This window comes from Grampus griseus (assembly GCF_964374135.1).
Source record: "Grampus griseus genome assembly, chromosome: 1".
In the NCBI taxonomy this organism is placed as follows: domain Eukaryota; kingdom Metazoa; phylum Chordata; class Mammalia; order Artiodactyla; family Delphinidae; genus Grampus; species Grampus griseus.
The window spans coordinates 167269468-167282550 of NC_139017.1; the positions used below are offsets into that span (position 1 = coordinate 167269468).

The 13083-nt window shown below is 37.0% G+C and overlaps 1 protein-coding gene across 14 annotated transcripts in view; it reads left to right on the forward strand.

Annotated features, from left to right (window-relative positions):
* Nucleotides 1-13083, forward strand: part of EIF4G3 (eukaryotic translation initiation factor 4 gamma 3) — a 367019-nt gene that overhangs the window by 193890 nt on the left and 160046 nt on the right. For all 14 annotated transcript variants that reach the window (XM_082654532.1, XM_082654527.1, XM_082654535.1 and 11 more), the window contains 2 exons: nucleotides 6244-6423; nucleotides 7308-7422. In XM_082654532.1, coding sequence (XP_082510658.1) covers nucleotides 6244-6423; nucleotides 7308-7422 — 295 coding nt within the window. The remainder of the gene's footprint in view (nucleotides 1-6243; nucleotides 6424-7307; nucleotides 7423-13083) is intronic.

Below are 13083 nucleotides of genomic sequence, written 5' to 3' on the forward strand. Positions count from 1 at the left end.
CTACGGTAACACTGTCTAATAGAACTTTCTGTGATGAAGAAGCTCTTCTGTATCTGTGCTGTTCACTGTAGTAGCTACTAGCCACATGTAACTATTGAGTGTTTGAATTGTGCATTGTGGCTGAAGAACTGAATTTTAAATTAAATTAAATTTAAGTAACTAAATGTGGCTAGTGGCTACCTGTTGGACAGTTCAGCTATAGGGCTTACATTTCCTAATTCTTAGTGAAACTAAATTATGTGATAATATGTGTTACATGCAGGAAAACAAAGAATTTTACATGAATAACCTTCATTATAAATTGTTGTAAGTCAGCAGAATATCTGATTGATACTTGAATGATATCCCATTATATGGACTCTTTACTACTTGTCCCTTTCTAACTTGTCAGAAAATCATAGCACTAACATTTTTCTTAAGTACTTAGTTTTTTTTAAAAGATATTAACCTAAAAATTTTTCTTAAATTAATTAATTTATTTTTGGCTGCGTTGGGTCTTCTCTAGCTGCTGTGCACGGGCTTTCTCTAGTTTTGGCGAGCGGGAGCTACTCTTCGTTGCGGTGTGCGGGCTTCTCATTGCAGTGGCTTCTCTTGTTGCGGAGCACAGGCTCTAGGAGTGCGGGCTTCAGTAGCTGTGGCGCACGGGCTTAGTTGGTCTGCGGCATGTGGGATCTTCCCAGACCAGGGCTCGAACTCGTGTCCCCTGCATTGGCAGGCAGGTTCTTAACCACTGTGCCACCAGGGAAGTCCCAACCTAACAAATTCTTAATTGAGGTTCTTACTGTTTACCCCTCCAGTAGGTTGAACTATATATGCAAAAAGCTAGGGATTTCAGAAACATATTTTTCATATGGTTTTTATTGCTTTGCAAATTAATAAGTACTCAGTGGTTTTTGACATAGGAAGAACTAATGTGATTGAATAAGATTTTTCCTGGTTATTGAAAATGAATAGGTGTTTTTCAAAGAATTTCTGGTTATTATATAGTTTTTTAGAGATATTTTTGTCTTTTGATGATTCGAGAGAGCAAAGTCATGAGAAAATGATATAGTCTAATTAATAGCATCTGGGTAATTCCCTGGTGGTCCAGTGGTTAGGACTAGGTGCTTTCACTGCCAGGGCCTGGATTCAGTCCCTGGTTGGGGAACTAAGATCCTGCAAGCTGCACAGCACGGCCAAAAAAAAAAAAAAAAAAAAATTAACAGCATCTTCATAAAGCATTTATTACCATTGTTATTGGCCAGGAAACTTTGGTAAAGCTATAATTACTACGTCTTTAGAAGAATTTTCCAAGAGGTAACTTTTTCCTTCTTGCTTCTAGAGTGTTTCTGTGAAGGTCAGCAATCTTAAGTACCCTATAAATTCACCCTCTGTTTTAAATGTATCCTAGCCCTTTGGAGCTACCCAAAGTACCACCTCAAATGAGGGCTGTCATCTTCCTCTGCTGTTTTCCTGGCATACTAGTGGACCATTGCAAGATAAAAGACTAAACAGATTGAAATCCAGTTTTGAGATGATACGTTGTACAAGGTTCTTTTCTCCTTACCTGTCCCGTTTCAGCATCTTTTATCAGTGACTTGGATTAATGCCATGCCTGTCAAATTTGCCGATGGTCATGTAGTTTTGATATTGCATGATATATTTAGAATCCAAAAAAAAAATCTGTGTAATCTGAAATGATGGGTTGAAATTAGCCAGATAAATTTTCAAAGGAATAAAACACTAGATTCCTATATGAACTTCAAAACACAACTATAAGAGTACACACAGAAATGAAGAGCATGACTTACTGCCAGGTTATATATAAAGAATATTAAAGAATTTTAGATGATTGTAACTCAGTACTAATTGGTAGTAAAATGTGGTTGACAAAAGAGCTCCTGTGATCCTGTGATTCTTGTTCATTAATGGAAACAGAGTTGGCCAGAATAAAAGAGATATATTGTTTCTTTACTTAGCAACAGATATTTATTGAATGAGGGCCTGGTATGGTCTGGGCAGACCTGGATATTTAGGTTTGGCTCTCTACTTTGAGAACTTTGAACAGTGGGAGAAGATTGAGAAAAAAGAGTTAGCTGGTTAGGGAATTTAAAAATCTCGGTTGGAGGGAGAGGGGGTGGAGGGTGGTGATTGGCTTGGAACAAAAAATGGTGATGTGTAAGTTGGCAGTGATGGCAGTCTTCAGATAACTCAGAGGTTTGTCACTCCTGGAGAGGAAGGATTTGACTTTGATGTGATTTTTGGGGGATAGATGTCAGACCAGAGGGTAGATGATACAGAGGGATAGATTTGGAGCCAGTAGAAGGAGAGACTCTTGCAGTGTCAGAACTCCATTTAACAATGAAATGGAACTGTGTCCTGAGTTGCTAAAGTCTCATAACCTCAAAGGCATGTCATATAAGAGATTCAAACTTTAGGTATATGGTTAGACTAAATGGCCTGTACTGTCCTTCCAAAACAGGATAGTTTGATTCCTTTAATGATTCTTCAGTACTCAGTGGAGAGGAAAAAGGATTCAGAAGCATTGCAAGCAGTTTGGGAAAGCCTGTTCACATCCACACACTCTTTTCAATAAGCTGTGGTTTGCTGCCGTGCCTACCAACTATTAAATCTAATTCTATATTTACAATTGAATGGTTAGGAGGGAGTACAAAAAAGAGAATCCATTTCTTTTTATTTCTTTGCATGTCCAACCGTTACACCTTTTCTAGTCCTGGAGATATTAGAACCTCGTGTGTGTGTGTGTGTGTGTGTGAGAGAGAGAGAGAGAGAGAGAGAGAGAGAGAGAGAGAGAGAGAGAGAGAGAGAGAGAGAGAGATGGTGTACTTTATAAAGGGAAAGACAAGCTCCAAATAGCCTGTCATAGTAAAAATCTTAGTGCAGTGAAGTTGAGTAAAAGTAGGCCTGTTAAATGTACCAAGGATAAAAAAGCATATGAACAAGTTTCAGTTACTCTAAGGGAGATAGAGAATTAGAATCTTGTAGGTAGGAGAAATTTGTTTTCCTGAATGATAAACATGAATTTCATGAGGTGACTGATGGAGTTTTCTTACCAGAAATCAATTACGATTGAGGGATCTGCTACCCATCAGTGTAGTTTGATAAACGTCCTGCCACATCCCTTCAGCCTTTGAAAAGAAAAGATTTCTTCTGACTGATGTCACTTGTTTGAAATTATGAGGGGTGTTCCATTTCATGAGAGTTAGAGTGTGTAACAGTTAAAAGTACAGGCCCAGAACCTGAATATGTTTAAATTACACATGGCAGACCTTTAGCAAGTTACTTAATCTCCCTGTCCCTCAATTTCCCCATATATCTAATGGTGGTGTTAAAAATAGTACCTGCCTTAGAGGTTTGTTGTGAGGATAACTTAATATATTGATATATGTGAAGTGCTTAGAGTGGTACCTGGTAGCTTAAAGTACTGTATGAATCTTCATTGTTGTTATTTAGTGTTCCTGTTTAATACAAGTTTCTACTTAGCTTCAAAGCTGAAATCTTAGTTTATAAAAAAAAAATATGGTATGTCCACATAACCACAAATTTTGTGTTTTACTGGCTTGGCTGTATGTTGATATTAAGAGTATCATTAGAAACATTTGTTTGTTTCTCTTTCAGAGCAGCTTAAGTAAACAGTCTTATCCTATTCAGAAATCTCCTTGAATAAAATGTAATCTGTTATTCTAGACAGGCTGGTTAAAAATTCCAGCAGAACAGTTGGAAAATAGTGGTGAGAGAAGTATTTATGGGAAAACTTTACCCATGCCTATTTTTCTTGTTCTGCATAAGTTAATGGACTAGTTTCCTCTCTCTCTCTCCCCCTCACCTCCCCGTAACACCATGTGTCTTAAGGCAATAAGTACTCTGACAAAATTTGTTGGTAATATAACCACAGTGGATCATCACCTGTATCCGTTCAGTACTCTCCTTGTCTTGCCTGCCCTCTAGAGTTCATGGAAAAGATTCTTACAGAATTAATCTTTTTATCCACTGTGGCTCACATCTAGTAGTGCTCAGTAAGTTGAGCCAGGTGAATGACCCTCCTTTCCTTGAGTCCTGTAACAGTTTTGTGGCTCCTGTGATATATACACCGAGTTATAAAAATGGTTAATTTCATTCCTGAAATGTGTTCACAGCTCACATTGATGAATAATAGATTCTGTCTGCTATGTAATTAGGAGAAGTGAAGTCTAGCCTGGAAAGTTTACTAGTCCAGTGTTCCTGGTTGCAAATGACAGAAATTCTTGTGTCTGTCACCAAAACTGTGTCAGTGGAGATAACTTGAAGGCTATTGCTGTCATTGTGACCCAGCCCAGGTTCCTATGTTATCACCCTTGCCTCTTGTATTTTCTTTTCATCTTCACCAACTACTCTGTAGTTTCCCCCATCTGGTTTCCCCATTCACTTCATTCTCCTGCTATACCTTACTGTCTGTTGCTTTTCTGTGACTTATTCTCTTTAGGGCTTTCTTTCCCTTGGGATATGAGGGCTGAATGGGGATGAGCCTTGGGCACTGGATCCCAATTCTTGCAATTCAGCACAAGATGACAAGTTACTTCCTACCACCTGTGGGTAGCTTGATGCTTAGGAGTAGGACATGATAAGACCTGAGTGGACCCAAAGGTCAAACTTGCAGTTATTTGGACCGATAGCAACACTCATGTCTGGAATTGTGAGACAACTCAAGAGACTTTGGAGCTAGACAGCATTTTTAGAGTATTACTATATTTCCCCATTTTAAAGCTATAAGTGGCCTCTTATATACCTGGTTAACTGAAAAGAGCAAGTTTCTGTCATGTGGAGTCTGGTAAAAGTTGAAAGGTTTAGGTATTTCTTAGGACTTTTGCAAACTTAAAAGCAACAAATGGCACTTCTCCTGTTAACTCTCATCTCCATTGAAGATGGAGAGCAGATCATAGAGATGCTTAATAACTAATGCTGAGTCATATCATGGGGGAGAGCCAAGAGTAGGAATCAGTAGTTCCAATGGTACTTGTCCACTAAGCATACATTTCCTTTCAAGCTGTTAATACTTTTGGCTACTATTAGAATATTTTTGCCACTGGATTTATTTACTTTTGATTAAATGTCATTCGATTCTTCAGTTTCTTGTGCCCTTGAATTCTCAAGTAGAGAATTGTCATTCTGATTTTCTAATCTTCTTTCTTCTCCTATTATTACTAAATAGAAAGATATTTTTGTTGAGCTGCATGCTATGTCCTACCCCTTCCTACTGATCTATAAGCTTTTCCATTGGCTTTCTTTCTGTTTCCTGCTGCTTTCTTGCTTCATAATTGAAGGGAGGATTCAGACCCATCCAGGTAACAAACTACTGGTTCTGCATGGCCTCTTTATTTCTCTATTCTCTTATTATTATTATTAGAGTGAGATTGATTGTCTGCTGGTGAAGACACGCATTCACGGTGGGAATTTACTATTGGTATATTGTTTCAAGGCTTTTAAGCCTGCAGTGAAAACCATAAACAACCACAAGTACTGGTTACCATTTGAAAGATTTGAGATGTGCTCCTTCCAGACCATTCTCAAGCCCGTCTAGATTTTCCACTTTTATTGCAAACTATTTGAGAAAGCAAAATTGGGTTCAGTTTAGTATGAGATTGCCACTATTTGCAAAATGAAGGCTTTTCGTATCATGTGACAATTAGCGTGTGACAACCCTACAGATGGTTTTAGTTTAATTTGACCTTGATAAACTGAGATGAAAATCTTTATGTCCAGCAAGATTTATTGATATTCTAAATACTTTATAAATGACTTGAATGGTAGTTTTTTACGGGACTACTTTAATTTTTAATAAGTTGATAATGAGCTATCTACTCTTTATGAAAGAAGCAATGCTTTTATACAACAGAACAACTTTTAGAGAGATACCAACTGTCCCTTTTGTTATATTTTACCACACATTTTAAAACTAATAATTTATGGTATGGAATTTTTAGTTTAAATTAGCTGAGATTTCATTTTAAAAGTGAGGCTGCCCTACTGTTTTCAAATGAGTGACAGCATTGATCAAAGCGTGAATCGGTGTGGCTGTGCCTCGTGTGGAATGCTTTTTGTGAACGCAGATATAGGCAATTAAGTCTCTCTTTATGTATGTTGTATTTCTAATTCAAGTTGATAAGACTTTTATAAGTGGAAAAAAGGAGAAAGCTCAAGATAGTAAAATGTACATACTGCCCTTTGTAAAAAATATATATATATATTTTTTTCTCCCCTCCTCAGTTTTTCCAGAGGCCTCAAATACAGCCTCCTAGAGCTACCATCCCGAACAGCAGTCCTTCCATTCGTCCTGGTGCACAGACACCCACTGCAGTGTATCAGGCCAATCAGCACATCATGATGGTTAACCACCTGCCCATGCCGTACCCAGTGCCCCAGGGTCCTCAGTACTGTATACCACAGGTAAAGTAATCTCTCAGATCCGTGTGGTCCATCAGCAGAGTGGGGATTAACTCAGATTCTCATCAGAGGGAACAGGGAGGGTGGCTGGTAGCTTTGGTTTTTAGTGACGTGTGAACTTTTCTGTTGGATGTAAGTCTAAGCCATTTTGTCATTTTTCATAATATCATAAGGAGATATTTCTTCATCTCTTAAAATTTTCTAAGATGGTAGAGAAATTGTTTTTATATCCTAGCTTTCTCCCAATCCCTTACCCACAACCAGCTGCTCTAAAATAGAGTCCATAACTACCTGTTCCAGTAATACTATTCAGTGTCATTGAAAGCAATCAGCCTGAAATAATTTTACAATGAGCTGATGTCTGCCTGTGCCCTGATTTGCTGTATGGCTTTACCTAAGGCGCACCTTTTTTTTCCATCCTCATTACATCTTTTTTTTTTAATTGAAGTATATTTGATATACAGTATTGTGTTCGTTTCAGGTGTGCAGCAAAGTGATTTGGTTATACATATGTATATTCATTTTTTCCAATTCTTTTCCATTATAGGTTATTACAAGATACTGAATATAGTTCCCTGTGCTATACAGTAAATCCTTGTTGTTTATCTACTCATTGCATCTTAATGGCAAGCAGGTGTTTTGAACGTGTTTAACAAAGTGGCTTTACCTCCTTTAAATGATTCTCTTATACACACATACATGCGCGCGCACACACACACACACACACACACACACACACACACACACACACACACACACACACACACACACACACACACACACACACACACACACACACACACACACACACACACACACCCCTTTATTTTTCCATAGTAAGCTACCTTCATGTTACTTCCTAAATGTCTGTAACCCCTCTCTTGCAGTACCGTCATAGTGGCCCTCCGTATGTTGGGCCCCCACAGCAGTATCCGGTTCAACCACCAGGGCCAGGTCCTTTTTATCCTGGACCGGGACCTGGGGACTTCCCCAGTGCTTATGGTAAGTATGAAAAATGAGGCAATTTCTGCTAGTTTGTTGTGCTTATTCCATTTTGTTGTTTGGCAGGTCAGTTTAGGTAGTGAGGTTTGGTGGTGTGAAAGATTTTTAAATAAAATGTTGCAAACAGTTCTGACCTGAAAGCTTTTTTTTTTTTTTAGAGCGGCTTACAAGGAAAGAATATTATAGAAACGCATTTAGTTAATGACACCTTCTGAAGGAGCTGGTAATTCTGTTGCAAAAAGCCCATGTCTCAAGAGTCTGATGTCTGCTGCTGGCTCATGATTACCTAGATTGTTGCTGGATTTTTGCTGAATGCATAAATATACCTTATCTCCCTTCCATGATTTCTTTTTTTCTAAGCATTTACCACCATTTACCAAAACATTTGTTAATGTTTTCTCACTAGAATGTAATATCCACGAAGGCAGGGAATTTTATTTGTTTTGTTTACTGCTATATCCCTAGCACCTAGAGAACAGTGACTGGTAGGCACTTAGAGAATATACATGGGATGACTGAATTTAACTCAGTATACCTGTGATTCCTTTTCTGCAAAATTTTGGTAAGATCTGTGTCATGGGGAGGTTTTGAGGATTAGTTAAATGGAAATGCCTTGAAAAATTACAAGTATTTTTAATGTAGAGAAGCAAGCACCAAGCTTATACTTGGTGTGTGAACCGATACTAAACTAAGGAGTAATGAAAATTACTGATTTTATTCAGTAAATTTCTACTACATACCACACTTGTTTTTTTCCCTTAGAAGGCGAATTATAAGTGATAAAATCAGCAAATACTAGAACAGTTAAACTTTAAGATTCAGTAAGGGGACCCCCCTGGTGGTGCAGTGTTAAGAATCCGCCTGCCAATGCAGGGGACATGGGTTCAAGCCCTGGTCCGGGAAGATCCCACATGTGTTGGAGCAACTACTCCCGTGCGCCACAAGTACTGAGCCTGCACTCTAGAGCCCGCAAGCCACAACCACTGAGTCCACATGCCACAACTACTGAAGCCCGCGCACCTAGAGCCCATGCTCCGCACCAAAGAAGCCACCGCAATGAGAAGCCCGTGCACTGAAACGAAGAGTAGCCCCTGCTCTCCGCAACTAGAGAAAGCCCGTGCGCAGCAGGGAAGACCCAGCAAAAATATTAATTAGTTAATTAATTAAAAAATAATTATTTAAAAAATAATAATAATTATTTTTAAAAAAAATTCAGTAAGCATTGCTCTTTTCCATTACAGCAAGGACATATTAAAATTTTAACTTGTTCTTTTAAGATGGTAACCCACCCTAGATAAACATGTATCCACTAACTATTTCCTAACATTGGGATTAGTGGCTCAGTTAAAAACCTTTATAGAATAATTGATGGGTATTAGAATAACCCAAGAAGGTTTCGTTTAGGTTTTGAGGTGAAATAGGCAAAGCAACCAAGTGTTAACTAGCTTTACTTCTTTTAGAAAAGGAAAACCTTTCTGTTACTTGTGAAACTGCTGTTTCAAAATGATATACTTTAAAAGTTCATTAAATGTCTCAAATATATATGTTTATTTAACTTTATTAAAGTGGTATTAAGTGGGGTTTTTTTATTAAGTGGTATTTTTACTAAGAAATACTTGATATTTTCAGAACAATACATGTTTACACATATGTTTAAAAGGAAAATAATATATGCACATTACCCAGCTTCAACATAGAATATTGCCAGTACTGTTGAGGTACTTGTGCATCCCTTGAACTTAGCTAAGGCACAGTTTTCACACAAGTCTAGTGCCTTTGTATTGATGCTTGCTCTGAAAATTTAAATCCAATTAAAATTATTTTGAGGTGTAAAATTGGCTGTTGTTGTTATCTAGAATTTATTGAATAGAAAAACTTTAAGATGAGATTATCTGTCAGAGTAAACATGCTTAAATTAACAGTATTTCTCTTTCAAATCCATGTTGCAAAGGGAATGCAATTGTATCTTAGAATTTACAAAATTATTTTGAAAGGTTTCTCACTGAATTTTAGTCTACTGTTTATTTACGGATCACATAAATGATTTTTTGACTCAGAAAATATCATCATTATAAGTCTGTGCCAGCCCTCTTTCTTGCTCTTGAAACTACTGCTGCAGTATATATGGAAACAATATAGATGAGTTTACTAGTAGAGAAATATTTTGATGATGTGTATATACAGTATTATAACATTTTGGTTTTATTTATTTCTATTATATATAAGCCATATTTATTTATTTTTACAAAAAAGCAATAGATTGAGGTGCAGTTGTATCTCAGATATTGTTGATGTCTGTTCCTTTTGATAGATATTCTTTCTTCCCCAGGAAATTCTTACCTAGATCCAGTAGACATTGAGTAGGTAGTTCATCACCTAGATTAAAACACTGTTTTCCTAGTTTCGTTAAGATTAGAAAGACGATCTTAAGATAGTTTTTAATTATGAAAGTAACCAAGTTGATGAAAAATACAAATAATGTAGGACATAAAAAGTTGAAATAACCAATTTTTGTCCCTCCTTACTCCCTAAAGCAATAATGATTTAACAGATTGAAACATATTTTTTTATTCATATTTAAATAATTTTTAATGCAAATGGGCACATACTATTTTTAATGTTCTAAAACTTCCTGTTTTTTTTCCCCATCTCACGACATATTCATGGACATCTTTCCATTTCATTGCCTATAGAATTTCAAGCTACATAGTATTCCATTTTAAGAATAAATCATAGTCTAGTTCTCTGCTGATAGAAGTTTAGGTTCTTTTTGTTATTTGGGCGTATGTTTTAGTTTTAAAGCCTGTCACTAGTTAGTATGTTTTTATCAGAATCAAAAGTTGTAATCTAATCGTTCCCATCAATTATAGGTCCTCCAGCTATATTGCCTTGGTCTTATGGTGTAGAAGCCATAAACATTCTATTTCCTTTTCTTGGAATCTCCCCTTCTCTTACCTTTTCACTTCCATTTCTTAAATTTCCCTCTGATCCTGTTGCCTCCCCTTTCCTCTTCATCTCTCCTGTCCTGATCTTGGGTTGGATTAAAGGTGGGTGTGGGGATGGGATCCTACTTCTGTTTTCCAAAGCAGGAGTCCTTTCTTCTAGGGCAGAGGACCTTCCTTTATCTGAACTGGCAAGGAATGAATCCAAGACTTGTTCCTTCTTGCTCTACTGCTGGAGTTTGTGAGTTGGGTGGGCTTCCCCGCCCCCACCACCAGAGTTCTTAGTTCTTCATCCTTAACTTTGCACTTCACTCCTGCATACTAACAGCTTACTCCCCTACTTGGGTTTAAACCTTGAACAGTGGTTCTCAAAAAATATTCTTAACTACATTGAATTTCAGTAACTAGGATCATAGAATTCTGTATAATTTTTGCAGTGTTTCTATAGTGTTGAGGAAAAATAACTAATGAATAGTATTTGCTCAGTGTTGCTTTTCAGTTTTTCTCTTGTCAGTGTTTCTTAAATATTTTGATGCCTGTTAACATGAGAAATACCTCATGGAGACTGAAATTATTTCCAGGCCAACCCTAGAGGGTGATCGCCCAAGATGAAAAACATAGTTTTGGGAGCAAAGGGATGTGGTTGATGGTGGCAGTGATGTTGAGGAAGGAAAAAAAGATTGAGAATTTACAGTGGTAGATGGCCCCGTTCTCTCTTACTTCAAGCCAGTATACTCTCCTTTTTTCTCACTCTGTCATGTCATTTCCCTTTCCTTCTGTCATCTTCTTTCCACTCTTTTCCTGAGTCTCTATGGGGGCTTGGGCACCTTGTTCAGCTCGTAAGAGCTGAGGGAGTCATTGTTCCCTGTAGTGTGTGTAGGTGGGAAACTTTTTTGGCACCTCAAATTCAGTTTGATTGTATTTTTGCAGAGCGGCAATACATTATTATTATGGGTATATTATGGGATAAATTGATTGTTATGTGCCAGCCTGCATATTTAACCACTATATTTATCTTTGTTTCTATGGAAAATTGAAAGTTTTGCAAGGTTTTGGAAGACCTGCAATGTGTAAGACATTTGTGCTAAGTATTCTGTGGAATGTAGATGTTGAGGTATTCTCCCTGCCTTTCAGGAACTTATTTGCGTGATGTTTGTGCTTGGGGTTTTGCCGATGAGATGAAATCTAAATATTGACTAGACCAGTTGTTCCCAGATCTTTCAGTATCCTGGGCAAGTGAAATATAAAGTAAAGGAAAATAAAGGAAGAAACATACATGACTATTACATTTAAAATTTTGCCAATAAGACTTTTAAAGCGAACTGCTACTTATTGTATCATTTCCTATAGGAAGGCTGTTTTAAGAACAAAAGAGTAAGACTGAAATAATTTCAAAAAAGGAACAGTCCTTTCCAAAAATTTCAAGTTGGCAAGCCTGTAGTTGTGTGTGTATTTCATGGTTATTATTGTATATATTTTGCCATATATCATTGGCACCTTTTATATAGACTGGTGTTAGGAGAACCACTGATATAGAATAAGAGTCAGCAAACTTTTTCTATAAAGGACCATATATAGTAAATATCTCAGGCTTTGCAGAACTAGGATCCCATCCCCACACCCACCTTTAACCCAAACCATTCAGCTCTGCCATAGTAGTGGGAAACCAGCCATAGAGAGTAGATAAAGTGTAGTTTGTGGGTGTCTTCCCATAATACTTTATTTACAAAATAAATGGTATTAAGCTGAATTTGGGCCTCCTGATCTAGACAGACCTAACTCATTCCATGAATAAGAGTTCCAGAGACATTAAGTAACTTGCCTGATAAATGGTATGCAAAAGTGACTCACATTTTTAATAGAATAAAATAAATGTTTTAAATGTCCCTGCCTATGTAAGAAGTTGGATTAGATTATTAAAAAAAAAAAACTATTGTTTGGTAGGGCAGAAGGCCTGCTCTGCTGGGATCCATAGTTGACTAAGTGTTTTACTAATTTAGTGTTTAACTCCCCACTATATTGAGATTGTCCTATTCTGCCAGGTTTATTCAGCTGATATTTATTGTGCATATATTATACATCAGCCTCTGCCCCAATCATGTTGATGCAGAACTGATTCATTAGAAGAATCTGATTTTTTTTTTTTAAGTTATGTTTTACCTTTTGGATCTTATTTCACTTAGCTTAAAAAATAAGGCAAGGTGAGCCAATTGTATTGCTTGTGTAACAGCATTTGAAACCAATTTTAGGGGTTTGTTTTGTGAGTTTTGGAGCTAGTGACATAATATGGTAGTATAGAATTGTTTATTTGAGCTCTGTTTTGATAATACTTTGCTCACTAACTAGAGGATAGCTAATGTGTTTTTGTCTTTGAATTTATTCAAATCCTAGTCATGCTGATTACATCAGCCCTGTTTAGTTCTTTTCCAAATCTGGTTCTCGAAACCTGATTGATACCTGCAGAGTTCTGATACTGCAAATCATAGTGCTTCCGAGAAATTTCCACTTGAGGATTATTATTATGATGATGGTGGGGATGGTGAAGATGTCGATGATGACAGTGATAATGGAGCCTACATTATTTGACTTTTTACTAAAGTACCAAGGATTTTACCAGTATTAACTATCTTCATACACATTTCTTTCCTTCTTGTTACTTTGACTGCTATCCATCTCTCCCACTAAAGGCTAATCATCACTTGTGCACCCATCATATATG